At 41.4% G+C, this 25501-nt stretch overlaps 1 protein-coding gene across 10 annotated transcripts in view; it reads left to right on the forward strand.

Moving 5' to 3' along the window:
- Window positions 1-25501, forward strand: part of dop1a (DOP1 leucine zipper like protein A) — a 249275-nt gene that overhangs the window by 120640 nt on the left and 103134 nt on the right. For 7 of the 10 annotated variants that reach the window (XR_007262801.1, XR_007262802.1, XM_048600578.1 and 4 more), the window contains exons 16-18: window positions 11672-11860; window positions 15479-15604; window positions 19014-19148. Coding sequence is in view for 8 of the 10 variants with exons in the window: in XM_048600578.1 (XP_048456535.1) it covers window positions 11672-11860; window positions 15479-15604; window positions 19014-19148 (450 nt within the window). In the remaining 2 variants the exon portion in view is untranslated. The remainder of the gene's footprint in view (window positions 1-11671; window positions 11861-15478; window positions 15605-19013; window positions 19149-25501) is intronic. The other 3 variants (XM_048600579.1, XM_048600585.1, XM_048600583.1) reach the window with 1 other exon arrangement.

Genomic DNA, 25501 nt, shown 5'->3' on the forward strand with positions numbered 1-25501 from the left:
TGGGAGAAAACAGTAGGTCCCTGAAGAACATTCTCTTGTAACAGCCATCGTTGAGTTCGGTAGGCATTTCTGGCAAGACACCTTTATTTGGTAAGCTTGATTCGTTCAATCCTACCATTGAAGACTGGGCCCAGTATGCAGAAAGAATGTGATATTTTTTCTGGGAAAATGACATTGGAGCAGAGAAAAGCAATGAGTAATCCTTCTGACTGCTTGCAGACCTGCAGCATTTTCGGTTATAAGTAGCTTAACTTTTCCAGAGATGATATGCACAAAACCTTCCAAGAGTTGACAGATCTAGTTAAGGAATATTATGACCCCAAACCACTTCTAATTCTGAGATGCTATTGGTTTTATTTGGCTATTCGAGAACCGGCGGAATCCGTTCAGGACTTCTTGAGGTTAAGATGACTGGCAGAGGCATGTGATTTTGGGTTAACTCTGAATGAGATGCTGAGAGACTGTTTAGTATGTGGGATTAATGGCCTAACCATGCAAAAGCACCTACTGGCCGAGGGCCAACTGGACTTCAAACAGGCACTACGACTGGTTTTGTCATTAGAAAGTGCGGTAAGTGGAGCATGGGAGCTACAGGGCGTCCCTATAGAAGTGGACACCTCACCTGTGACTGAGTTTGGGGAACACCACTTGACTGTAGGTAATTGCAAAGCCTCACACAGCACATATGCTGAGCAGAGGGACCGTTGGCCAGCCCAAAGCAGAACCCCAAAACAAAACTGAGTCTTGGTCAAGTGGCTAAAATGTTCTTCAGGATCTGGGCCAGCGAACCATTGTAGTTGCTGCCATTATGCAGTCTTGAAAGGACGAAGGAGTCCTACAAGGCCTGACGTGAGTAAGAAAACTCGTAGATCGGTATCCAGAAGTGTGCACACCCTGGAAAGTCCACCTACATGTGAGTTGGAACAATTAAATTGCTTAGCAATATCTAAATCATAACCAATTAGAATTAATGTTTGGTTAAATGGTCATCCAGTTCTCATGAAGGTTGATACTGGTGCAATTGTGGTTGTAGAAGCTGTCTTTAACAAGATTTGGTCTGGACTTCAACCCTTAGGTTTGCACAAAACCTCAGCCAGACTGAAAACAAACACTGGGAAACTGTTGCAGATTAAGGGTACGACTTCAGTTCCAGTCTCCTATGAGAAGCTGCTGGTGCAGCTATCACTGATGGTAGTAAGAGGCTAAGGCCCAAGCCTATCAGGGCAGAAATGGTTGAGAAAGATTCACTTAAATTGGTTCAACATTTTTTGATTAGAAAATGGCTTCCTCAGGGAAGTCCTAGTGAAATATCCGGGAGTTTTCAGGAAGAGCTCGGGATGATCAAAGGGGCCAAAGCCACTTTACATGTTGAACAGGAATCGATTCCTTGATTTTGCAAGGCCCACCCAGTGTCATTTGCCTTGTGGCCAAAAGTAGAGGCAGAAATCAGGAGGCTGGAAAGCGAAGGAATCATCAAACCAGTGTAGTTTGCAGAATGGGGAGCACCCTGGTCATACGAATTGTGAAGCCTGATGGCTCAATTCACCTTTGTGGGGATTTTAAGCAAAAGGTAAATCACTTCTCACAGCTGGATAAATACCGAATCCCTCGCATAGAAGATTTGTACACAAAATTGGCAGGGGGAGATTGTTCTTCACTAATCTGGACATGAGCCATGCTTACCTGCAATTGCGACTAGATGAGGAATCCCAGGAGTATGCCACAATTAATACCCATTAGAGTTTGTACCAGTATATGAAACTGCCATTCGGGATACCAACTGCGGCCTTTTCCAGCAGACCATGGAGAACATTTTACATGATCTACCATAGGTTGCCATTTATCTAGATGACATGTTAATAACCGGAAGACAAATAAAGAGCACTTGGAAAATTTGGACGTAGTACTTAAACATTTCTCCCAGGCGGGCCTTAGAAGGGAAAAATGTGTGTTACAGGTGCTCCCAAGTAACCTATTTGGGTTACAAAGTCAACGAAACCAGGTTATACACGTTGGAAGACAAAGTGAGTGCAATCAAAGATGTCCTGGCTTCCACATTGGTATCGGAGCTTGGGTCTTTCCTTGGGTTGATGAATTATTACGGAAAGTTCATATGTAACCTGGCTTCCATCTTGACACCCTTACATCTGCTATTGAAAAAGGGTCAGCCTTGGAAATGGTCGTATAACCAAGACATAGCTTTTAGGGAAGTGAAAAAGCAGCTATCGTCATCTAAGGTCTCGGCTTGCTACAAGGCAAAGCGAGAGGCGGTGCTGACATGTGATGCCTCCCCATACAGTATCGGGGTAGTGTTAGCTTAATGGTGGCCCAACGGATAGGAATGGCCAATAGCATTTACTTCCCGGACTTCGGCTGATGCCGGTTGCAAATAAGCCCAGATAAGAGAAGGAAGGTTTGGGGGTCATCTTTGGTGTGAGGAAGTTGTACCAGTACCTTTACGGATGTGAATTTGTCATAGTAACAGATCACAAACCCTGCTAGGACTACTGAAGGAAGACAAGGTGGTGCTGCACAGTTTCCGGTCATGTTCAGCCATGGGCCCTTATTCTCAGAGCATACAATTATACGTTGGAACACTGTCCAGGAAGCCAAGTAGTTAATGCGAATGCCTTGAGCCATTTCCCACTGGCTGAACTCCACCAGGGTCATCCAGGGTTTTCCAAGATGAAGGTACTAGCAAGAAATTATGTTTGGTGGCCAGAGTTGGATTCCAGCATGGCTGCGTCGGTGAGGCAGTGCCCTTGCCTCCGGGGATGCCCCCACATTCGCAGGAAAGGCTGGGGAAACCCTGAGCTCAGTTACATGTCAACAGTGCTGGTCCCTTCATGGGCTGAATGTTCATGGTCATTGTGAATGCCCATTGAAAGCAGTTGGATGCGTAAAGAGTTCATTCGGCAAACTCAGGAATGACGATTGAAAATTGCAAGCATCGTTCACGATATACAGACAATGGGACATCATTTACCAGCAGAGAATTCAAGTATTTCTAAAGTCAAATGGCATTCGCCACATAAGGACAGCTCCTTATCATCCATTGTCCAACGGTCTGGCAAAAAGAGCAGTGCAAATGTTGAAAGCAGGCTTGAAGAAACAGCCTACCTGTTCTGGTTCCTGTTGGATGATAGGACCGCCCCTTGTGCAACTACAGGGATTGTTCCAGCAGAGTTGCTGATCGGGATAAGACTCCGCACCAGGTTAAACCAGATATTCCCAGACCTTGGTGGGGGGGAAGGGTGAAATGGCAGCCGGAACGCCAATGCCGGCCACATGCTTCGTCTAAGCGAGGGAGACAATTTACTTCAGGGGACGAGGTTTAGTGCCAGAACCACGGAAATGATCCTGTATGGGTACAAGGTGAGGTTAACGCAAAGTCCAGTCCCGTGACTTACAAAGTTCAAGTATGTGAGGCGACCCTGAACAAACGTGGATCTCTTGAAAGCTGCTGCCTCGCAAACAGGGCAGGAGCAAAACATACCTGGCCCCTCAGAACAGCCAGAAGGCCTGTCGGAAAGCGTGGGTTCTCCCCCATCGTCTAGTTTGAAGGAAACTTCAGAGTCCAAGACGGATGCAGCCTCACTACCATTACCGGCAGAAGAGGAGGAGGAACCTCTCCCAAGACTCTCCAGTGTCCAGTCTGCACTGCCTGTGTCAGAGTCCAAGTCAGACAAACCAGACACAAAAACAGGGTGTCGAAATTCTCTAATGTCTCCAAATTTTCTAACCTAATAGTAAGAAGTTCAGTTTGGGAATTGTCCATTTCTCGTTGGCCCTGGTCCTTTTTTTAAATCCTCCTTTACCGCACTCAGTATTGGATGCACCTGCATACTCTAATGGTCTTCTCCACAATAGTATTGTTTAATATGTTCACATGACACAATTAATTCTTTTTCCTATGATCAGGAGTATCAATTAAATATGTTTTTTGACTAACCTTTTTAACTAGTTTATAGGGTCCACTGAATAATGCTTTAATGGCTCACATTGTAAAGGCAATAGCACCAGGACTTCATCTCCTTTTAAAATTTCTGGTTGTTGCCTGTTTATCTGTCACCCTTCTCATTTCGTTTTGGGAAGTTTTCAGATGTCCTTGCACAACTCCACATGCTCCTGTTGAGAGATGTGGACATGTACTCTAACACTGAAGATCTGGTTTTTGATGCAACAGTTTACTTCTAATCAGTTTTAATGGTTGTATTATTTCATGGCCATAAACTAATTCAAATGGGTTGAAGCCAGTAGACTCATTTGGAGAATCTCTGGTAATTTAGCCAGCTAAAACACCTGTTTATGCACGCCTGAGTTTTTCAAATCTCCTCATGTCTTGCCATTTGAATTTCACATGCTACTTGTAATATCTCCCTATAAGTGATAGTGTTGCCCCTGTATCTATTAGTATTGTTATGGGTTCAGATACCTCACCTGAAGAGAAAGGAGACCCTTTTCCTTTCAACAAGAATCCTGCATACTACTCCTCTACCATATATGTTCCTTTACTAATGACAGAATTCATCTCTGGCCTTTTTGTTACACTTAGAGCTACAGCCTGATGTCTGGTTTTATCTCAGTCTTCCCTTCTACAATTCATTTTTACTGATTCCTACAAGTCCTATGTGACTACCTTATAACTTCCATCATTCCAAACAAACAACTTATTACAATAGAAACATTTAAGCTTCTAAACTTCACCTCCGCCCTCAGCATTTTTCTTCTTAATCTGAGGAGGCATTCTTGGGTCATTCCCTACTATCCATTCTCTACCCTACCTTCCTTTCACTATCCCACATTTTATGATTCTCAAATTTCTTGGGGTGACGAAAAGAATTATCTATCAGTTCGTAATCATCAGCCATTACAACTGCCTGTCTTGCCATTGCTTCCTGTTGGTCTTTTAGATGAATTCTGATTCCAGAAGTTAATGACTTTTCAAATTCTTCAAAAAAGAATCATTTCTCTGAGAGCATTGTAAGTATTCTCATCCTTTAATACATTTTTCCACCTGTCAAAATTTTAACTTTCCCAAACTCAGTATACATTGTTCCAGCTGTTAACATTAGTTCCTAAACCTCTGTGTGAATACTTCCGGGACCAATTCATATGTGCTTACAATGGCCCTTTTCACCTCACCATAATCTCCAGAATGTTCCTGTCTCTGGTTTGCATAAATCTCTAGTGTTTTACCAGTTAATTTACTTTGCTTGGGCAAAGTCCAATCTGCTTTTGACCAACTCATTTGTATTGCCATCTTTTCAAATCGCATGAAAACTGCTTCCACATCCTTCTCTTAAAGTTTTGGCGAAGCCTACACAAGTTTAAACGTGTCTATACCATGGGAAATTTCCTCTTCTGAGTCTTCCCAATCATCTGGCTTAGCTTACCCAAGCTGCGTTCTTCTAAATTCCCGTTCTCTTTATCCTTCCTTCTTTCTGCCCTTATTTCTCTTTCTTGCTCCAACCCCCTCCCCCACCTTTCTCTTTTTCTGCCCTTTGGAATTTGAGTTTATAAGTTCTAACTCCCTTTGGAATTCCAATCTCCAATTTTCAGTTGTGCAATTCAAGCTTCACAGAGGCATCCAACGTACTGTCTGTACCAGATGACCTCTCTTATTTCCACCAAACCCAAATGTTTCAAAGAATAGTACAGCACAGGAGCAGACCCTACATCCCACCAAGATTACACTGATACATAATGCCTTTCTAAACTAAAAACCTTGTGCCTCTATGCAGTCCATGTCCCTCTATTCCCTCAATTCCGGTCACCCTGCTATAGGGAGGATATTATGAAAATGGAAATGGTGTAAAAACCATTTACAAGGATTCTGAGACTGCAAGGTTTGAGTTATTAGGAGAGGCTGGGACTTTTTTCCTTGGAATGTAGCATTTAAACAAAACAAAAGAGAAGTACGGCACAGGAACAGGCCTTTCGGCCCTCCAAACCTTTGCTGATCATCACGCACTGACTAAACTAAAAAACAAACCTTCTGCCCTTAATTGGTCCATACCCCTCTATTCCTTCCCTGTTCATGTAACCATCCATCTTAAGTGTTGCCAAAGTGCCTGCTTCGACCACCACCTCTGGCAGTACATTCCAGGCTCCTACCACTCTCTGCGTGAAGAACTTTCCATTTGGCTGGATTAAACTCCATTTGCCATTCATCCGTCCAAATATCCAGCCTATCTATATCCTGCTGTATCCTCTGGCAGTACTCCTCACTATCTACAGCTCCCCCAATCTTTGTGTCATCCACAAACTTACTAATCAGGCCACCTACATTCTCCAAATCATTTATATATATATTAATCACAACAGGATCCCCAAGGAACACTGCTGGTCATAAATCTCCAGTCAGAAAAACACCCTTCCACTGCTATTCTATCTTTTACTGTCAGTTCGGTATCCATCTTACCAGCTTACTGCAGATCCAATGTGACTTTGCTTTTGTATCAGCTTGCCATGAGGTCCCTTGTAAAGGGCTTGTTAAAGTCCATGTAGACAACATCTATCTCCCTATGCCCATCAATCATCTTTGTCACTTCTTCAAAAAACTCAATCATGTTCGTGAGACAAGCCCTTCCCCACACAAAGCCATGCTGCCTTTTGCTGCTAAGTCCATATTTTTCCAAATGTGACTAAATCCTAGCCCTAAGAATCTTCTAAGTAATCCTAAATAATTTACCTATCACTGATGATTAGCTCACTGGCTTGTAATTTCCCAGATTATCTCTGTTGCCCTCCTTAAACAAAGGAACAGTATTGGCTATTCTCAAGTCCTCTGGGACTTCTCCTGTGACTAAAGTGGATACAAACGTTTTGTACAAGGCACCAGTATTTCCTGACCTGCCTCCTCAGCATCCTGGGATAGATCCTCTCAGGTCATGGGGACTTGTCTACCTTAATGCTTTTCAAAACACCCAATGCCAACTCCTTTTGAACTATCCTAGAAAACAAACATACCTTCCCAAGACCCCAAATCCACCCTGTCCTTCTCCTTTGTGAATACTGATGCAAAGTATTCATTAAAAACCTCATCCACTTCCTCCAGCTCCATGTATAAATTCCATCCTTTGTCCTTGAGTGGACCTACACTTTCCCTAGCTAGTGTCTTGCTCCTCGTATGTATAAAACACTTTGGGATTTTCCTTAGTCCTGTTTGTTAAAGACATTTCTTGGCCCCTTTTTGCCCTCCTAATTCCTTGTTTGAGGTCTTTCCGGCTAGCTTTGTATTCTTTGAGGGCTCTGATTGTCTTCAGTTTCGTAAATCTTACATAAGTCCTCTTTTTCTTTTTGACTAAGCTGTCAATTTCTCTTGTCATCCAAGGTTCCAGAATTTTGCCATCCTTATTTCATTATTGAATTACTGAATCTATAAGGAAATAGGGGAACAGATACATAAGCAGATCATGGAAAGATGTAAAAACAACAGTTGTAATAGTGAGATAACAAGGTGTAGAGCTGGATGAACACAGCAGGCCAAGCAGCATCAGAGGAGCAGGAAAGCTGATGTTTCGAGTCTAGGCCCTTCTTCAGAAATAGTTATAATAGTGGATGATTTTCACTTCCCCCATATTGGCTGCGACTCCCTTAGAGCCAGGTGTTTAGATAAGCCAGAAGGTGCATCCAAGAGGATTTATCGAAACAAGTTACAGATAATCCAACTAGGGAAGGGGTCATACTAGACATTATATTGGGGAATGAGCCTGACCAAGTGATTGAAGTTTCAGTGGAGGAGCATTTTGGCAACAGTAATCATAGTTCTATAAATTTTAAGAGAGCTAGAATTAAGGAAAGACTGCTCTTCAGGTGAAGGTTCTAAATTGAGTGAAGGCTAATTAACAGCATTATTAGGCAGGCACCAAAGGAATTAGATAGTGGGTGACTGTTTAAGGGTAAATCCACATCTGCAATGTGGGAATCTTTTAAACGCCAATTGGTCAGAGTTCAGGATCAGCATGTCCCTGTGAGGTTGAAAGAAAAGGTTGGTATGATTTGAGAACCCTGGATGACGAGAGATATTGAAAAGTTAGTCAAAAAGTAAAAGGAGGCTACATAAGGTCTAGGAAACTGAAATCAAGCAGGGTCCTTGAGGAGTATGAAGGAAGCAGGAAAGAACTTAAACAAGATAGAAGGGGTCATGAAGTGTCCTTGGCAAATAGGATTAAGGAGAATCCCAAGGCATTTTTTACGTACAATTAAGAACAATAGAATCCCAAGGCATTTTATATGTATATTAGGAGTAAGAAGGTAGCTGGCAAAAGGCTAGGTCTATTCAAGGAAAAGGGAGGGAACTTATACATGGAGCCAGAGGAAGCAGGTGGGGTCTTAAATGAGTACTTTGCATTGGTGTTCACCAAGGAGAAGGACATGAATAATGGTAAGATTAGGGAGGGGTATGGTGATATTCTGGGGCATGTTGATATTAAGAAGAAGGGGTGGCACGGTGGCTCAGTGGTTAGCACTGCTGCGTCACAGCACCAGGGATCCAGGTTCAATTCCACCCTCAGGCAACTGTTGTGTGGAGTTTGCACATTCTCCTTGTGTCTGCGTGGGTTTCGTCTCAGAGATAGTAGGAACTGCAGATGCTGGAGAATCCGAGACAACAAGGTGCAGGGCTGGATGAACACAGCAGGCCAAGCAGCATCATAGGAGCAGAGAGGCTGACGTTTCGGGCCTCGACCCTTCATCAGAAAAGGGGGAGGGGAAGGGGGTTTTGAAATAAATAGGGAGAGAGTGGGAGGCGGATAGAAGAGGGATAGAGGAGAGGATAGGGTTTCGTCTGGTTGCTCCGGTTTCCTCCCACAGTCCAAAGATGTGTAGGCTAGGTGGATTGGCCATGCTAAATTGTCCGTAGTGTTCAGGAATGTGTAGATAGGGTGGGTTATAGGGGGATGGGGTCTGGGTGGGATGCTGTGACGGTCGGTGTGGACTTGTTGGGCTGAAGGGCCTGTTTCCACACTGTAGGGATTCTATGATCTAAGATATTGGGGGTAGCTTAAAAAGCATCAATGTACACAAGTTCCAGGGTCTTCTGGGATCTATTCCAGGGTACTGAAGGAGATTGCTGGGACCTTGACAGAGATCTTTTTATCTTCTTTAGGCTAGGTCCCAGAAGACTCTCAAATAGTCAGTGATGTTCTTTTGTTAGGCTGCTGAACCTTCTATCAGTAGTAGGGAAATTATTGGGGAAGATTCTTACTTACAGGATTTACTTGCATTTGGAAATGAATGGACTTATTAGGGGTAGTTAGCATGGCTTTATGCAAGGGAGGTCATCTCACAAATTTGAGTATTATGAGGAAGCGACAAAGATGGTTGAGGGTAGGGCAGTGCATGTTGTCTACACGGATTTCATTAAAGCATTTGACAAGGTCCTGATGGTGAGTTGGCAAGTTGGATACAAAGGTGGCTTGGTCATAGAAAACAGTTGTGGGCATGTTTTTCCTACTCGAGATCTGTGACTAGTGGTATTCTTCAAGGATCAGTGCTGGGATCTCTAATGATTGTTACATATAGATGGTTTGGATGAAAATGTAGTGGTCTTATTAGTAAATTTACAGGCAATATGAAAATTGATAGAGTTGTGGATAGTGAGGAAGGTTACCAAATAATACAGCAGGATATAGATCAAGCAGAAAGTTGGGCAGGGAAATGACGGATGGAGTTTAATCTGGACGAGTGTGCTGTGATGCATCTTGGGAGATCAAATGCAAGAAGAAAGTATTTAGCAAATAGCAGGACCCTTTGGAGCATTGATAAACAGAGGTAGCTTGGGATCCAAGTCCATAGTTTCCTGAAAGTAGATAAGACAGTAAAGAAGGCATGATGTCTGCTTGCCTTCATCGTTCGGGGCATAAGTATAAAAGTTAGAAACTCCTATAGCAGCTGTATAAGACTTTAGTTAGGCCACATTTGGAGTATTGCATGCAGTCCTGGTCACCATATTGTAGGAAGAATGTGGAGTTTTGGAGAGGATGCAAAAGATGTTCACAAGGATGTTGCCTGATTTTGGATTGTATTAGCTATAAGTAGAGGTTGGACAAACTTGGATTATTTTTGCTAAAGTTGAAGGCTGAAGCACAACCTGATTAAATTTATGAGAGGCATGGATAGGGTGGATGTTCAGCATCTTTTACCCAAGGTGGAAATGGAACACTGCTGATCACATATGAGGAGGCATAGAACATAGATAATAGAACATAGAACATAGAACAGTACAGCACAGTACAGGCCCTTCAGCCAACGATGTTGTGCCGAACTTTTACCCTAATCCTAAGGTCTATCTAACCTCCACCCCTACCTTATACTATCATCAAAGTTTTAAGGTGATAGGGGAAAAGTTTTAAGGAGATATCCGAGAGAAATTCTTTACAAGGGAATGATAGGTTCCTGGAATGCACTGGCAGAGTGATGATAGAAGTATTTAGACAGATGTGTGAAAAGGCATAGAGAGATATAGACCATTTTCACGCAGATGGGGTTAGTTTAGAATGGCATGATGGTCGGCGTAGACATCATGAGCTGCAGGGCATGTTCCCCTGCTGTACTGTTCTTTGTCTACGTTCTTAGCTTCTTGTGACAACTTCATTTCCAGTTTGCTGGCTAACTTTGCTAGTTAGCTTTAGTCATACCATGCAAGTGTACCAGGGAAGCTTCTGACACATTCAGAAACACTTTCCAGTGCCATCTTAAGTTTGAGTCCAAACTTGGTGTCTGATTACTCACACTAAATGCCAAAGTTCAATTTCACAGCTACGTTGTCTGTGTTTCAAGATCTTGGACAAGCCCCCAATTATGTTTTGACACAGATACAGACAGCTGAACCAAATCAGCCTTTTTATCTCTATTCGCAACACAGTAAAAATCAAAACCTTTAAAGACTCTCAAAATTGACCCCAGTGGCTTGTAGCCAGACTTTTGAACAACCAGTGCCAGACTCTGTGATTAATCAATTCCAGATACCAGATTACTTAAGTAGTTTTCATGATATGTTGTTGCACAGGCATAGATGATGGTTTCTTGATGATTTTCTGAGGATGTCAATCGGGGTCAGCTTTTCAGTTACTCAGTAATATTTATAACATAATTTTCTATTCTCTGAGCTTCCAAGAGCTGATCATGGGAGGTTGGGCAAGGAGCTTTCAAGTCTACATGCTAGAGTATCAACAGTTAGACTCTTTCTCACAGAAAACACAGTTCAAACCCCAGTTCAAACATTGACCACTCCCTTTCAGACTAACTGACTTATTCTTGAAGGTCCTAGTTACCATTCAATAGTTGTTATGTGCTTGAGCACAAGGTCTCTTCCAGACTTTCTGGAACCATTTTCCAGCTAACTTCCATTTTTTCTGTTAACACATAATACTCTTCCCTGGTGACTAAACATCTGTAGTACCTTTTAATCAAAAGCCAACCTGCAATTAACTTCCAGGCCTGATCTCTTGAATAAACAGAGCTTGTTTAGTCTGTTTTCCTTTAAATGCAAGCTGTTACCAACAGTCCAAAAGTCATGTTTGGCTCTCCGTTCCAAGTTCATAGCTCCAAACTAAAATTGATAAAATAATTTTTAAAAAATCAATGAGGACTTTAACAGTATGATCATAAGAATTTATATTGACGTGTACAAACATCTTTAATTTATTAAATTGATAATTTTCAGTCTTTCCTATTTCAGCACATGGTCACTGTGGATCAGAAGTATTTGTCTGAAGCACGAAATGGGATTCTTTTTATATTGCGTACCATCGTGTCTTCTGTGAGCCTGCTGTGGGGAATTTTACAGGTTGTGGACTCAACTGAGAAAACCATTGCTGCCTCTGCTGTAACTATCAATCTGGGTTCCACAAAGGTAGGTGAACTGCTAAGGTTTGAATATATAGCTGGTATGAAAAGAGACAGTCAAAACAAAAGCAAGTAATTTTTTTGTGTTTGACGTGGTGGCTCAGTGGTTAGCACTGCTGCCTCACACTACCAGGAACCCAGGTTCAATTCCAGCCTCAGGTGGCTGTCTGTGTGGAGTTTGCATATTCTCCCTCTATCTGCGTGGGTTTGCTCAGGGTTCCTCTGACTGTTGTGCAGATTAGGTGGATTGGCCATGCTAAATTGCCCATAGTATCCAGGGATATGTGGGCTTGGTCAGTTTAACCATGGGAAATGCAGGGTTACAGGAATAGTTAGGGGGGGTTCGTCTGGTTGGGATGCTGTTTGGAGAGTTCGTGTTGACTCAAAGGTCTGAATGGCCTGCTTCCATGCTTTAGGGATTTTATGATTTTATTGTATGATTCTATATAATGGCTCTGCATTGAATTGATTATAGAAAAGTGTGTGGTTAGGTTTCACACTTTAATATTGCTGAAAAAAGACACATTTTGTACTCACCAGGACAATTTGCAAGAATACCAATTCAAGGGGAAAACCAGCATTTATATTTAATGAGAGGACAGTGCTGATTATTTGGCAAGTGGACTCTAATGGAGACACTGTCATGGAAAATGCACCCATTAAAGCCAGTTGTCAGATTGGGTTTTGCTCATATTTTAAACCAGGAAGGTTGACTGTGATTTGTCAGTGAAACGTCCTTACCAGTGAACCTGCAAATGGGTGTCACTTATTTTATTGAGTTGAAATAGGCATCTGTTCGACACTTACACACAGACTTTTGTGGCCTTTGCATTAGAACTTGTAGCATTTCAAAATCCAAAATATTGATGCTTCTTGTACAAGAAGTTTGGGGCCCGTTAAAGCGGAGCAAGTGATTGTCTATTTCCTTACCAATTGGAAGGATTTGCACAGAGACATGTAGGGCTGAATTTTCCAAAAATCTGGTAAGTGTCCAACAGATGCAATTCTACTAATAGACAACATGTGTTGCATAATCTCAAGCGTGTGAGGAATTACACAAGTAATTGTCAGTCAGGCTCAAAATGTGTGTACTAGAAGCTATTATATTGATACACATGTTCCTGTTTGTTACAGATAGAAATATATAGTAGGAATTGGAAAGAAAGATGAAATTACGAGACGGAAAGAAAATTTGAGATAAAAATCAATCTTTAAAATATTTTCAAAAATGCTAGAAGGAATGAGATTCTATACTAAGACATTTTACAGTGCCAAAAAATGTTGTTTGACCATAATCGTTAATCACACTGAGGCACAGAATCATTGAACATGGAAACAAACCCTTTGGCACAATTCATCCATGACAACCAGGTTTCCTAAACTGAACCAGTCACATTTGCCTGCATTTGGCCTATATCCATCTAAATGTTTCCCATACATGTACCTGGCCAAATGTCTTTTATATGCGCACCACCCTCTGTATGAAAAAGTTGGCCCTCAGGTCCCTTTTAAATCTTTCCCCTCTCACTTTAAATCTATACTCATTTAGTTTTGGATTTTCCTACCCTTAGCTGTTCACTTTATCTATGCCCTTTATTTTATAAACCTCTATAAGGTCCCCCCTCCGCCTCTTGCACTCCAGGGAAAAAGTCCCAGCCTATTCAGACAATCCTTATAACTCAAACCAGTAAAAAACTTTTTTGCACTCTCTCAAGTTTAATAACATTCTTCCTATAGCAGAGCAACTAGAATTGTACACAGTATTCCAAATGTGACGTTACCAATGTCTTGTACAGTCATAACTTGCTTTCCCAACTCCTGTACTCAATGCTCTGACCCATGAAGGCAAGCGTACCAAATGCCTCCTTTACCATCCTGTGACGCTGCTTTCAAGGAAATATGTACCTGCACTCCTAGATCTCTCTGTTCAACAATATTCCCCAGTGCTCTATTTTTTAATGTGCAAGTCCTGTCCTGGTTTATTTTGCAACATCTTGCGTTCATCTGAATTAAACTCCATCTACCATTCCTTGGCTCATTGGCCCATTGTACTCTTGGGTAATCTTAATCACAGTCCACTATACCAACAATTTTGATGTCATCCGCAAGCTTGCTAACCGTGCCTCCTGTATTCTCATCCAAATCATTTATATAAATGACAAAACAACAGTGGACCCAACACCAATCCTTGTGGCACATTGCTAGCCACAGGCTTCAAGTTGGAACAACAACCCTCTACCAGCACCTCTGTCTCCTATCCAGTTGGCTGGCTCTCCCTAGATCCCATGTGATGTAACCTTGCTAACCAGTCTACCATATTGAACCTTGTCAAGGCCTTGCAAAAGTCCATGTAAATGATGTCAGTGAAGTTTGTGAAACATCATTTCCAGCGAACAAAGCCATCCTTGCCTTTCCAAATGCATGTAAATCCTGTCTGTCAGAATCCCCTACAACTTACCCACCTTGACATCACACTTACGGGTCTGTAGTTCCCTGCCTTTACCTAACAGCCTTTCTTAAATAATGGCAGAACATTAGCCACCCTCGAGTCTTCTGGCATCTCACCTATCAATGATACAGATATTTCTGTGAGGGGCCCTGCAATTTCTTCCCTGGCTTCCCACAATGATCTGGAATGTGCTCTTGATCAGCTCCTGGGGATTTATCTACCTTTATGTGTCTTAAGAACTCCAGCACCTCCTCTTCTGTAATGTGGACTCTTTTCAAGACATTAGTACTTACTGTTCTGAGGAAGGGCCATCAGACCCGAAGCGTTAACTATGATTTTTTATTCACAGATGCTGCCAGACCTGCTGATCTTTTCCAGCAACTTCTGTATTTGTATTTAGTAGTATTTAGAAGTATTTACTTCTCTGAGATCTGTGCTTCCATATCTTTCCCCACAGTAAATACTGAAATATTCATTTAGGACCTCCCCCTCTCCTGTGGTCCCACATAGATAGCCTTGTTAATCTTTAAGGAGCCCTATTCTCTCCCTAGTTACTCTTACCATTAATATACTTGTAGAATCTCTTTGGATTCTCCTTAACCATAGCTGCCACTATTAAAAATACATTTACATAAGGTATATTGGACAAGCCTTAATTTTTTATGATTTCACGAGTGCCATACGGGAAAGTACCTGAAATTTATATTGTTGCACGCTTCCAATTTTTAAGATTTTTTTATTCTTTTATGGGATGCTGGCATCATTAACAAAACTACATTTGATACCCACCCCCACTGGCACATGTGCTGTGGCTGGATGTTGCTGCAGATTTACTCTTTAATAATGGCAAGTAATGTTAGCCTAGTGTTAGTGTAACAAAATCTGGCAATGATTACAGTTCACAGCTTTGGCTTTCAATTATTCTTAACTAACCTGTACTTTGGCACCTAACTGGTGTGATTTTTGAATTGTGTTTAAGCTTGTATTTGTAAAACTGAGATAATGACTGTGGTGATAATGAAATTAAGATCTGATCATTTTTTTCCATTTCACAATGCCAATTCAAAAATTTAAGATTATTCAATTGTTTCAGATGTGGTATTGTGATTTGTTTCCTTGTCATTGAATTTATTTTTATGAGTTAAGTCAGTATCGTTCTTGTTCCTTTCTGACCAGAGTCTCCGACAACAGATTTTAGAGCTCTTGGGCCCCATCTCAATGAACCATGGTGTACACTTCATGGCTGCCATTGCTTTTGTTTGGAATGAGAGGAAAGAGAATGCAAGCACCTCCAGAAACAAAGTAAGACTCATCACTTTTGTAGTGTAATGTTTGCAATGGAATGAGACTTTGCTCTAGCAGGAAGTCCATATCAGTTTATGCCATTGTCCTGCCAAGGTAGACTTCAAGTCTTTATCAAAGACAGACACTTAGAGTCATAGGGTCCTACAGGATAGAAACAGGCCCTTCAGCCTCACCATGTTGATGCTGACCAATAAACACCAAACTACACTCATCCCATTTACCTGCACTTGGTTCATAGACTGCTATCCCCTTGTAGTTTAAGTGCTGATCCAGAAGTTTCTTAAATGTTGTTACAGTATCTGCCTCCACCACTCCCTCCAACAGCACACGCCAAATTTTACTGTCATCTGGGTGAAAGAAGATTTTCTAAAAGCTCTTTGAAACCATTTACTCCTCACCTTAAACCTATGCCTTCTGCTCTTCTTCCATGGGCAAGAGATTCTCACAATCTATCCTATCTATGGCAGTCATAATTTTGTATATCTCAATCAGATACCCCCTCAGCCTCCTCTGCTCCAAGGAAAATAAATCTAGCTTCCTCATAACTGAGATTTTTCATCCCAGTCAACATCCTGGTGAATTTCCTCTGCACCCTCTCCAGTACAATCACTTACTTCTGATAGTGTGAAAATCAGAACTGTACATGATATTCCATCTGAGACCTAACCAATGTTTAATAAAGTTGTAAGAAGACTTCCTTGCTCCTATATTCTATGCCCAGCTAATAAAGGCAAGCATTGCAAATGCTGCCTTCGCCACCATGTGTTGACACCTTTAGGAATCTATGGACTCGTACATCAAGGTCCCTTTGTTCCTTAATATTCCCCAGGAACCTATCATTCATGATGTATATCCTTCCCTTATTAGATATCTCAAAATGCATCACCTCCCATTTATCAGGATTATTCTGCTCAATTCATCAGCTGATCATATCAGCCTGTAGCCTGAGACCATCCTCCTCACTATCAACAACACCACCAATTTTTGCATCATCTGCAAATTTACTCATTATAACTTCAATATTCACGTCTAATTCATTAACGTACATAATAAACAGCAAGGGTCCCAGCACCAAGCCCTGTTGTATACCACTGGTCACAGGCTTCGAAACACAAATATGCCTCTCCACCATCTCCATTTTCCTCCTATTTGCAAGCCAATTTTAGATCCAGTTTGCCAACTTACCTTGCATCTCATTGGCCCTTATCTTTTCGACCAGCCTTCCATGTGGGATCTTTCAAAAGTCTTACCGAAGTCCATGTAAGCCACATAACTGCATGACCCTCATCAGTATATTTGGTCATTTAAACTCAATTAAATTAGTCAGACAGGATTTCCCTCTAGCAAATTCGTGCTGAATATCCCTAATCAATCCCTGTCTTTCCAAGTGTTAGTTAATCCTGTCTGTCAGAATTTTGTCCAATAATTTCCCTACCAAAGACATCAGAATGTAATTACCTGGCCTATCCCTGCTGCCCATCTTGAACGAAGGAACCATATTAAGTATCTTCCAGTCATCCAGCACTTCGCTTGTGACCAGTAAACTGTTAAATATCTCTGCCGAGGTCCCAGCAGTCTCTTCTCTTGTCTCTCACAGCATCCCAGGATGCATCTGATCACACCCTGGGGATTATTGCACCTTTATGCCCACTAATACTTCCTTCTTATTAATCTTAACATATTCTAGAACCTCACCATTCCATCAGAAATCCCTGGCTACAATGTCTTTCTCTTCTGTGAATACAGATGATAAATATTCAGTTAAAAGACCTCATCCACGTCCTCTGGCTCCACACACAAGTTGCCTTTTAGCTCTCTACAGGCCTCACCCTTTCTCTGTAATCCTCTTACTGTTAATATATATGGAAAATCCTTGGAGTTTTCCGTGATCCTATCTGCCATATCTGCCAAAGATATTTCATAGCCCCACTTTGCTCTCCAAATTTCTGTTTTAAGCAACAACCTACACTCTCTATACTTTTGAAGTATTTTTAAAATGCTGTACTTGACTTATACTTCCTTCTTTTTCTTTATCAAACTTGTGTTGGCTTCAGAGCTCAAAAGTGATAATTGATTAGGATCCTCATGTATCATGTCTTTATAAAGTGACATTTAATATCATCCAAGTACCAATGGATTGGATCAGCAAGGCAATGTCTCTAAAATCCTGCTTTACAAGAGTTTTCCTGTAAATTATTTTCTAAAGCTTGTTTAATGTATCAGCTTTATTGTCAATTAGCTGAACTTCATTTAGGATTTGCTGTGACAGCATTGTCATTGTTTAATCTCTTTGGCATCTTCTATGTTACAAGCAAAATTCTTAAATTTAAGGACTGATGAGTGTAGCATATAATTTCTCGCATAACTTTTAAAATGGTAACAAAACCAAAAACAAAATTGCTGGAAAACCCAGCAGGTCTGGCAGCATTTACGGAGAGAAGGCAGAGTTAACGTTTCAGGTCCAGTAGCCCTTCTTCAGAGCATTTAAAATAGTGCATTGACTTTTTTGAACTAGTAAGAAAACAGGGAAACATCAAACAAACATTCACTAGTCAACGTGATGTCTACTTGAAAAGTAAATGTGGTCACATGGTAGTTTGAAATATAATTTCCCAATTTGAGTTAATCTAAACAGGTCAGTCATATACATATACATAGGGCAAAGAATAATACGGCGCAGGAACAAGCCCTTTGGCCCACCGCGTCAGTGCCAATCGTGATACTTTTCTAATATAATCCCATCTGCCTGCACATGGTCTGTATTCCTCTCTTTGCCTGTTCATGTGTCTTTCTAAATACCTCTTAAACTTTATCTGCTTCTTCAGCTCCCCGGCAGCATGTTCCAAGTGACTAATATCCTCTGTGTTAAAACAACTTGCCTCGCACATCTGTCTTAAATAGAAATAGTTATAAATATGAATCAAACGCATCAGTGAAGAATTTAAATTATTACCACTAAGATAAAATTTACCTTCTCTTTATATTTTACCTGATTCAAATCAATGAGAACCTTGTCGTGTAAGTGTTAAAATGCACGCCAATCATTAATTCTTTATACATTTCCAAGTGTGTCAAAAAGACCTCTGACATGTCGCTTTTTCATTGCTTTCTCGGTCTGTAATGTTGCTTTGATCCATATATTTTTCTGATTTCATTTCAACTATGAAGTACTTGACATGATGGTCCAAGTGACCATCACTGTCGTGAATCATTCTGTCATTCTATGTCTGAGCACTTTGTAAATCTAGTTTCTTCCAAGTTCCTTAGCACACTAAATTCAGCCAATGCCAGTCCTTTGATTGATTGGGTGGTTGTCATGCCTTCACTGTTGTGATTGGTTTTCTGTAATACTGATCTATGTAAGAGAATTTAAAGATTAAATAAATTGTAACGTTAATATTTGAAGGTTATTCCTGTACCCTGTCCTGAACAGTTGTTGTTGGTGGAACTAGTACGCTCCATTAGCATAATGAGGGCTGAAACTGTTATACAGACGGTGAAAGAAGTGTTAAAACAACCTCCACTTTCAACCAAGGAAAAGGTATGTTGAATATGGATTTCAAAAGAGTCGATACTGTTTGATTACTACTATTTTACTTTATTGCTGATTACATCTAATTTGTTCACATTTTATCATGTTTTAATATTAGCCAAAAGCTAGTCATTGCCAAAACCGATAGCCATCTTATTAATAATCTAATGCAATACAATATGTTTCTATGATTTCATGTGCATCTTGTCAGTTTATAATGAAACAATTACCATCTCTTCTAAGATGGCCATAGTAGCCCCTATAAAGTTTAAGTGATGTACCATAGTGTGCAAACTTTTCATTGTATTCCAAATGAATTATTTCTCCTTTTGAACTTTTCAAGGACTCTTGTACTCTTGCACTTTTCCATTGAAGACTTTTTAATGAGCTTGAAGCCTTTTATATTAATCCCAATTTTTATAGGAAGTCCATTATTGTTCATGCTTCTCCCTGTCAGATACTTTTTCATAAATTGTGAAACATGCATTATGCATACTGTTAAAAGACAGAAATGCTGGCAATACCGAGGAGGTCAGGCAGCATCTGTGGAGAAAGAAACGGTTAACATTTCAAGTCTACCATTGTTTCCTTTGGTCCCAAATCATTCTCAAATCCTTCACATGTTCTTCATTTGAATATGTCATTCCCATCTCAATTATTCTTGCCCTCTATCTCTAAAGCTTCTTTATAAAGTGCCTCCAGATACATATAGTCAGTATTCAACTATAAGTTCTTCCTTTCAGAACAACTCTGAAACCAACTTTATCGGTTTAAAAAAATGAAAACAATTTGAATGCCCAGCAATTCAGACAGCATCTATGAAATGACAAACCCAGGTAGCGTTTCATTCGATCTTTTGTCAGAAATGAAAGAAGTTCGAAATTTAAAAGATTTTAGGCAAATACTGAAACAGGGTGTGTGTGGGTGGAAGGGATAAGAGGTATCTAGAGCAGGCTTGAACAGCAGGCACCTGCAACCACAAAGTGGCCAGTCAAGCCATTGTTCAAAAGCAGGTGGGACACTGCTCTCTGCTGGGTGAGAGTTGGGATACCGCCATTGACTTATGGAGGATGTAGGGGTTTAGAATGAGAGTCTGGCTGCCGCTGCAGGCTAGGGAGGGTGAATCTGGCTACTGCCTTGGCATGTGGGTCTGCTGGGGGTAAATGAGAATAGGAGAACTTCCTCAGCTGAGGTTGGGGCGTGGGTTGGAAAAGATGACAGTCAGGAGAAGCTGTGGGGGCCATGTTGGTACCTTCAAAGCCACCTTTACTACTTCTCAGTGATATTCATCTGTAAATCTCCCAAGCCTGAGAGTGTGTGTGAATAGTGGATATGAGTGAGTAGATGTGTGCGTAGGTGTATTTGTAGAACTCAGTTGGATTCTCACACACTCTATCCCTCCTCCATGAAGCAGTCTGAGGAGAAAACCCATGATGAAAGGCAATTCACTTTCAGGGGAATTCCACTGAGGTCAGCTCAGACTATGCCCATCAGAGGTGACCCTAGGTATGTGTCAGTTAAACCTACCTCCTTAGCTAAGATCCAGTCTCCACCCCCTTCCCTGTTGATCAGGTCTTAGGGCATAGTCTTTTTTTGTCTGACTCTTAACCTAAAATACATTTAAAGAAAGGTTTTCTTAGTTCACGCTGCTGCTTCTTTGTTTTGGTATCTTTTAAGAACATAAGCACCAGGAGCAGGAGTAGGCCATCTGGCCCTTCGAGCCTGCTCCGCCATTCAGTAATATCATGGCTAATCTTTTTGTGGCCTCAGCACCACTTATCCACCCTCCCACCATAACCCTTAATTGCCTTACTGCTCAAAAATTTTAAAAACATTCAATGAGGAAGCCTCAACTACTTCGCTGGGCAGGGAATTCCACAGATTCACAACCCTTTGGGTGAAGAAGTTCCTCCTCAATTCAGTCCTCAATCCACTCCCCCTAATTTTGAGGCTGTGCCCTCTTGTTCTAGTTTCAACCACTAGTGGAACTATCCTCCCTGCTTCTGTCTTATCTATTCCCTTCACAATTTTATATGTTTCTGTAAGATTCTCCATCATTCTTCTAAATTCCAATGAATATAATCCCAGTCTACTCAGTCTGTCCTCGTAAGCCAACCCTCTCAACTCCAGAATCAACCTAGTGAATCTCCTCTGCACCCCCTCCAGTGCCAGTGCATCCTTTTTCAAGTAAGGAGACCAAAACTGCACACAGTACTCCAGGTGTGGCCACACCAGCACCCTATACAGCTGCAACATGACCTCCCTGTTTTTGAACTCAATCCCTCTAGCAATGAAGGACAAAATCCATTTGCCATCTTAATTATCCATTGTACCCGCAAACCAACCTTCTGCAATTCATGCACAAAGACACCCCCAGGTCCCTCCAGACAGCAGCACACTGCAATATTTTACCATTCAAATAATAGTACTTTTCACTGTTATTCCTACCAAAATGTATGACTTCACATTTATCAACATTGTACTCCATCTGCCAGACCTTTGCCCACTCAAACTGTCTAAATCCCTCTGCAAACTTTGCTCTACCCCTCATCTTGACGTCATCCACAAACTTTGACACACTACATGTGATCCTCAACTCCAAATAATCTATCTGAGTTGTAAACAATTGTGCTCCCAACACTGATCCCTGAGGCACACCACTAGTCACTGATCGCCAACTAGAAAAGCACTCATTTAACCCCACTCTTTGTTTCCTGTTAGTTAACCAATCCTCTACCAATGCTAATACATTCTGTGTAACACCGTGCACTTTTGTCTTGTGCAGCAGCCTTTTGTGCAGCACCTTGTTGAATGTCTTTTGGAAATCTAGATACACTACATCTACTGGATCCCTGTTGTTCATCATGCTTGTAAAGTATTCATAGAATTGCAGTAAATTAGTTAAACATGACCTGCCCTTCATGAGCCCATGTTGCGTCTGCCCAATGGGACAAATTTTTGATCTAAATATCTTGCTATTTCTTCCTTGATGATAGATTCAAGCAGTTTCCCCACTACAGAAGTTAATTCATTTTGTGTTTAAGAAACTGTTTTCTCCAGACCAGAGGCAGAAGTTATTAATTATCAACTTAAATGATCAACTTATCGCTTTGGAACTTGTTTTCCCCAAAATTAATGTTTACTGTTGTGACAAAACCTATCTTCCTGAAATCTGCTCCCCTGAATGAGAGAAAAATTGAAAGACTCTTCCTCCCATGCAAAAACGTTGGACAATCTTATCTAGAGGAATTCTGAAACGCTGCAAAGCCATTATCAGCACTTGCTTGCGAAAAAGCAGAAAAGCGATCAGTTAATGCGTATTTTTCTTTTCTTTTATCTCTCTCTAAACTTAAGCATTGGTTTAATCTGAGAGACGTGAAAATAACAATTTTGACTGGGGTAAATATAATAGAAAATGAATTAACAAAAATGTGCATAGATCTTTGAAGGTGGCAGGGAAGAGAATTATTTTCAAAACAAATCATATACTTCTAAGGCACTGTAAATAGATTCATCGGGTACAAAAGAAAATAAGTTATACTGAACTTGATAAAGCTGTAGTTATGTCTCAACTAAAATGGTATATCCAGTTCTGGTCACTACATTTCAAGAAGAATGTGAATATCCTTTAGAAAGGAGATTTTACCAGAATAGAGTATTAGAACCTATAGAGGTATACAGGACAGAAAAAGGTCCTTCAACCTATCAAGTCCGTACTGGTCAAATACAATGACCTAACTATTCTAATCTCATTTTCCAGCACTTGGTCTTGCATGCCTTGATGTCACAAGTGTACATCTAAATACTTCTTAAATCTAACGAAGGTTTCTGCCTCTACCATTCTTACAGGCAATGAGTTCCAGGTTTCCACCATCATCTAGGTAAAAAAAAATTCTTCATATTCCCCCCCCCAAACCTTCTGCCTCTTACCTTAAATTGATGCCCCCGGTCATTGATCCCCATATTAAAGGGAAATATTTCTTCCCATCTACTCTGTCTGTGCCCTTCATAATTTTGTAAATCTCAATCACTTCCCCCACCTCAGTCTCTTCTCCTTTAAGGAAAACAACTCCAGTCTATCTAATCTCTCTTTATAACTAAATTTCTCCAGCCCAGGCAACATCCTGGTAAATTTCGCCTGCACCCTCTCTAGTGCAATCACATCCCTTCTATAATGTTGATTCCAGAACTACACACAATACTCTAGCTCTGACCTAATTAATGTTTTATACCATTCCAGTATCACCTCGCTACTCTTAAACTCAATGCCTATACTCAATGAAATACAGGATTCTAGGAAGCTCAGAGGGGTCTTGGGATGCTTCTCCATAAATACCTGAAGGTGGCAGTACAGGTTAATAAGGAGTTAAGAAGGCATGTGGAATGCTTGTCTTTTTCAGTCATGGCATAGATTATAAAAGCGGGGAGCTTATGTATGGAACGAACTTTGGTTAGGTCACAGCTGGAGTACTGTGTGCCGTTCTGTCACCACGCTATAGGAAAGATGTGATTGCACTGGAGGGAAGATAAAGGAGATTCACCAGGATGTTATTTGGAATGGATCGTTTCAGTTATGATGAGAGGCTGGATAAGCTCAAGTTGTTTTCTTCAGCGCAGAGAAGGTTGAGGGGGCCCTGATAGGGGTGTATATGATTGAGGGGCACGGGCAGGGTGAATAAAAAGCAGCCATCCTCCTTAGTTGAAAGGTAGGTATCAAGGTAGCATTATTTCAAAGTAGGCAGGAGGTTTAGAAGTGGTTTGAGGAAAAATGTTTTCACCCAGAGGGTGTGGGGTCTGTAATGCTTTGCATGGATGGGTAATTGAGGTGGGAACCTTCACAACCTTTAAAATGTACTTGATGAGCACTTGAAGTATCATAACATTCAAGGCTATGCACAGTGCAGGAAAGTGGGAGTAGTGTATTTTTGGCAGTACAGACTTGATGGGCTGAAGAACCTCTTCTGTACTTACAACTCTATGATTCTAACTGCACCGGACACAGGCTTTCAGTCACAAAAACACCCTTCAACTATCACCCTCTGCTTTCTGCCAGTCAGCCAATTCTGGATCCAGTTAGTTCCCATGAATCAATGGGCTCTTACCTTTGTTATCCATCTCTCACGCAGGACCTTATAATAAGCTTTGCTGAAGCCCAATTGACTATGTTGGGTTTATTGCCCTCATCTACACACCTGGTCACCTCTTTGAAACATTCAATCATGTTGGACAGGCGTGACCTCCCCTTAACAAAAGTATGCTGTCTATTTATGATTAATACCTGCTTCTCCAAGTGAAAATTAATTCTGTCCCTCAGAATTGCTTCCAATAGTTTTGGCACCACTGACTGACTGACTGGCCCGAATTTTCCTGGTTTATCTCTTGTCCCCTTCTCAAATAATGGGACCACATTTGTTGTCCTCCAGTCCTTTGGCACCTCTGTTGCGACCAGGGAGGAATTTCAATTATTGCCAATGCTTTGATATTTCTGCCAAACCTCACTTAACACCCTGGGATACTTTTCATCCAGCCCTGGAGGTTTATCTATTGTTAAGCCTGCCAGACCACTGAGAACCTCCTCTCTATCTATGCTAACTTCTTTAAGTATTTCACAGTCCTTCTCCCTGATATGTATATCCACATCATCTCTCCCAGTGGGATGCTTTCAAGAAGGAAATAGGAAGAGTACAGATCCAACATGTTCCAATAACAACAAAGAGTGGGATCAACAAATCCTGGGAACCTGGAAATCCAGGGAGATTCAGGATTGGATGAAGATAAAAAGGGAAGCTTATCACAGATACTGACAGCTCAAAACAGCAGAAACCTGAGATTACAAGATGTGCAAGGGAAAACTTAAAAGGAAATCAGGAGAGCAAGAAGGCATTATGAAAGAATAGACCAAGGCATGAGGGATTTTAGCTACATAGTTCAGTTGGAATTCTTGTGGTTGTTCTACTTGGAACAAAGTAGATTTAGTGGGAGATAGTAGGAACTGCAGATGCTGGAGAATCCGAGACAACAAGGTGCAGGGCTGGATGAACACAGCAGGCCAAGCAGCATCATAGGAGCAGAGAGGCTGACGTTTCGGGCCTAGACCCTTCATCAGAAAAGGGGGAGGGGAAGGGGGTTTTGAAATAAATAGGGAGAGAGTGGGAGGCGGATAGAAGAGGGATAGAGGAGAGGATAGGTGGAGAGGAAACAAACAGGTCGAAGAGGCGGGGATGGAGCCAGTAAAGGTGAGTGTAGGTAGGGAGTTGGGAAGGGGATAGGTCAGTCCAGGGAGGACGGACAGGTCAAGGGGGCGGGATGAGGTTGGTCGGTAGGAGATGGAGGTGCGGCTTGAGGTGGGAGGAGGGGATAGG

This window comes from Rhincodon typus, chromosome 9 (genome assembly GCF_021869965.1).
Source record: "Rhincodon typus isolate 14 chromosome 9, sRhiTyp1.1, whole genome shotgun sequence".
In the NCBI taxonomy this organism is placed as follows: Eukaryota; Metazoa; Chordata; class Chondrichthyes; order Orectolobiformes; family Rhincodontidae; genus Rhincodon; species Rhincodon typus.